The 3,796-nt window shown below is 37.9% G+C and overlaps 1 protein-coding gene across 1 annotated transcript in view; it reads right to left on the reverse strand.

Moving 5' to 3' along the window:
• Positions 1–98: 98 nt before the first annotated feature.
• LOC125044513 overlaps positions 99–3,796 on the reverse strand; it is a 7,835-nt gene continuing 4,137 nt past the window's right edge. Inside the window, exons 3-6 of the mRNA XM_047641204.1 lie at positions 3,032–3,080; positions 2,834–2,922; positions 1,784–1,975; positions 99–462 (exon numbers count right to left, since the gene is read on the reverse strand). Coding sequence (XP_047497160.1) covers positions 433–462; positions 1,784–1,975; positions 2,834–2,922; positions 3,032–3,080 — 360 coding nt within the window. The 3' untranslated portion in view covers positions 99–432. The remainder of the gene's footprint in view (positions 463–1,783; positions 1,976–2,833; positions 2,923–3,031; positions 3,081–3,796) is intronic.

A 3,796-nucleotide genomic window follows, 5' to 3' on the forward strand; every position in this document is an offset into this window, starting at 1 on the left:
CTGCCTCGTTAAATTCCACGTTTCCGCTCTATAACCGATCAAAGGGAATCGAAATTATGTTCCTTAAATAAGAGGAAATTCGAATAACATCCAAAATATAAAAAATATATATATATTTATTACACATTATGACATTTTCTGCCACGAATGGGAAACAGTCATCAGTGAAATATATCATAACTACTGCAGTGCTTTGGACTTCCGTTCCTTAGATACCTATATTATGCGTGCTTCATCTTTGGAAAATGATCACAGCTAGCCATGGTATAATATGAACCGTTTCTCTTTGCTTTTGATGATAACTGGTGTGCTTCCTTCACCAAGCAAAGGCAGTGCCCTCTTCATTATTAGGGCGTGGGTCTGCTTGTCACCACGATGACGACGAACAGACGACGAACAGAGATTAATGCTCCATCACGCCATCGCTAGGCATCACGCGGTGCTCTCTTCGGAGGAACGTAGCTATTGGGAAAACATATATGGTGTTAATGCATTTATATTTTAGTGTCATTATCAATGCCATTAGCATTGGCATTTAGATATTCATTAGCATTATTTTCAGATCATCATTATTCACCTTATGCTCATTATTATTATTATAATCACCACTACTACTATTAAACCACTACCTCTACTACAATTGTTACTAATACTAACATTACTACAAGTTATTATTATTATTATTATTATCATTAGTATTATTGGCATTACTATCATTACAATAACTCTCATCATTATGATCATTATCATTATTAATAAGTATCATAGATATCGTTATTAGTATTAGTATTAGATATATTATTATCGTTATTAGCTTCATTTTATTATCCTGATTTTTATCACATCATTGTCCTTATCATCATCATAAATAACATCATTATCATAATGATTATTGTTATAATTTTCATTATTATCATTATCATAATAATCATATTCACCATTATCATTATCAATTATTGTTGTCATTGTCATTATCCTTATCATCATTATAGTTATCATCATTAGTCGACATTGTCTACGAGTGTATAGTCTACACTATACACTTTATTACACTATACGATTTACCCACATATCAATGTCACATTAGTATTTAATATTCAAATTTGATATAATTCTACTGCTACCTTAACATATAACCTAGATTTATAGTTGTATCAATATATAATCAAATATCATTTCCAGATTAATATATAATCAAATATAATTTAGCTGAATATATAATCAAATGTCCTTGCCACATCAACATCTAATAAAATATGATCCCAGTCTCCTCGGAGGGCAAGATTCTTTGAGGGCACTCTATGTTATGTAAGATTGATGAAAACATTGACATGGCTAATTAAAAATATCGATTTACTTATCTGAACTTACAGCCTCTAAATTGGTTGAAAATGTACCTTTGTTGTTATAGAATAAATTGATAAATAATTGTATATATACATATATATATGTAAATTGTTTTATCTATAAGCTTCCCCTAGCGTTATTTTTCTTATGCCTTTTTTTCTTTACCTTTGTTTACTTTTTTTTCCGGTTAGTTGTCATTTAGAGGTCACCCTTCCATTGGGGGGGGACTGTGAAAAATCACCCCCGCCCTTACCTACACCACCCTTTACTTAATTGATGTACACTCAAAGAAGTGCTAAAAGAAAAGAAAAATAAATCGGCGTCTCCACATCCTGCGCCAGCAAAACGCCCCAGACAGGCCTCCGACACCACGAATTCACGAAGGAAATACCCTCCCACAAGCATGCCTCGCCCCTCCCCCCCCCCCCCCCCTTACCGTCAACCCGAAGGAGCGGACGACGACGACGGCGCTGCTGTAGGCGAGAGCAAAGAGGACACCGGCGATGACGACAGCGGCGGACACGGGGGCGGGGCTGACGAAGAAGGCGGACACTATGGATGCGATGACTGTCAGCACTACCTGGACGACTGACACCCACACCCATGCCATTATTGCTCTGTAGTTTTCCTGTCGGTCAAATACAAACAATTTAGATAAGGAAGATAAAGGAATTAAATCAGTAAACGTGTTTATTCATGGGTCATCAAGGCGTTGTCACCTTTTAAATGATTTTAAATACGGATGAAAAAGCGACTCGATGCGTATTTATTTTATATGTGTCTGAATTGTTTGTCCATAACACTTTGCTTCCAAGGACAAGTGGGCAGTTCTTTCCGTTTTGAAATGTTAGCACACAATGCCAGGATACACAGAATGTGCAAAAAAAAAAAAAAAAAAACTGTTAGTCACATTTGCAACAAAAAACATTTTCAGATCTAACGGAAAGTGACTAATCTCTCATTTAATCTTCCTGCCCCTCCCCTCTTCCTCTTCCTCTTCCTCTTCCTCTTCTCTCTCTCTCTCTCTCTCTCTCTCTCTCTCTCTCTCTCTCTCTCTCTCTCTCTCTCTCTCTCTCTCTCTCTCTCTCTCTCTGACCTTCACCCTCACCCTCCCTCACCCTCTCCCTCTCACCCTCTCCCTCGCACCCTCTCCCTCTCACTCTCTCACTCTCCCTCACTCTCTCCCTCTCACCCCCTCCCTCTCACCCTCTCCCTCTCACCCTCTCCCTCTCACCCTCTCCCTCTCACCCTCTCCCCTTTACCCTCTCCCTCTCACCCTCTCCCTCTCACCCTCTCCCTCTTACCCTCTCCCTCTCACCCTCTCACCCTCCCTCACTCTCTCCCTCTCACCCTCTCCCTCTCCCTCTCCCTCTTACCCTCTCCCTCTCACCCTCTCCCTCTCCTTCTCCCTATACCTCGTTTCTTCCCACCTCTCGTCCTCTTCCTACGGACCCCCAATCCCTTCCCGAGACCCCCTGGCCCATACCTTGAGGACGCCCACCAGCAGCACGCAGTCCATTATGAGGTTGGCTGTCTCGAGGCCGAAGACTGTCCACAGGAGCCAGTCCAGGCGCGCTGTGGGGAGTAGAAGGGAGAGTCAGGGGGGATGGTAAGTGTGAGAAAAATAATAATAACTGCATAGTTGAGGAGAAATTTACAAACAAACCACCTGCTTCAGACTCACCCTTCACAAGCTCCCCAACGTTGTACGCCCAGAAGGCGATGTCCACGAGCTGTTGAAAATATTGCGTGATAACATTCCTCAGTTGGCATTTTCGGGGTAAAACTCAAATCCTCGTAATAATTTCGAATATTTGTTACAGTTGGCAAAATATTACTAATACTAGTATTATCATTATTATTACACATGTATGCATACATACATATATATATATATATATATATATATATATATACATTGCATACATACATACATACATACATATTATATATGTGTGTGTGTGTGAAAATATATATATATATATATATATATATATATGTATATATATATACACATATATGTATGTGTGTGTATGTTTGTTTGTTGTTATCATTATTTTTATTACTATTATTATCATTTTTATTTTTACTATTATCATTATTATTATTATTATTATTATTATTATTATTATTATTATTATTATCATCATCATTATCGCTCTCATTGTCACTGTCAACTATTATTGTCCTTATTATTATCATTAATATAAATAAACATACATACATGATCATTAATATTATGATCATTATCATTATTGTTATTATCATTATTATTATACATACATGCATGAATGCATGCATTCATACATACATACTATTGTCACTATCATTGTCACTCACTCACTAACATTGTCGCTCACTCACTAACATTGTCGCTCACTCACTAACATTGTCACTCACTCACTAACATTGTCGCTCACTCACTAACATTGTCGCTCCCTCACTAACA

Source organism: Penaeus chinensis, chromosome 35 (genome assembly GCF_019202785.1).
Source record: "Penaeus chinensis breed Huanghai No. 1 chromosome 35, ASM1920278v2, whole genome shotgun sequence".
Classification (NCBI taxonomy): domain Eukaryota; kingdom Metazoa; phylum Arthropoda; class Malacostraca; order Decapoda; family Penaeidae; genus Penaeus; species Penaeus chinensis.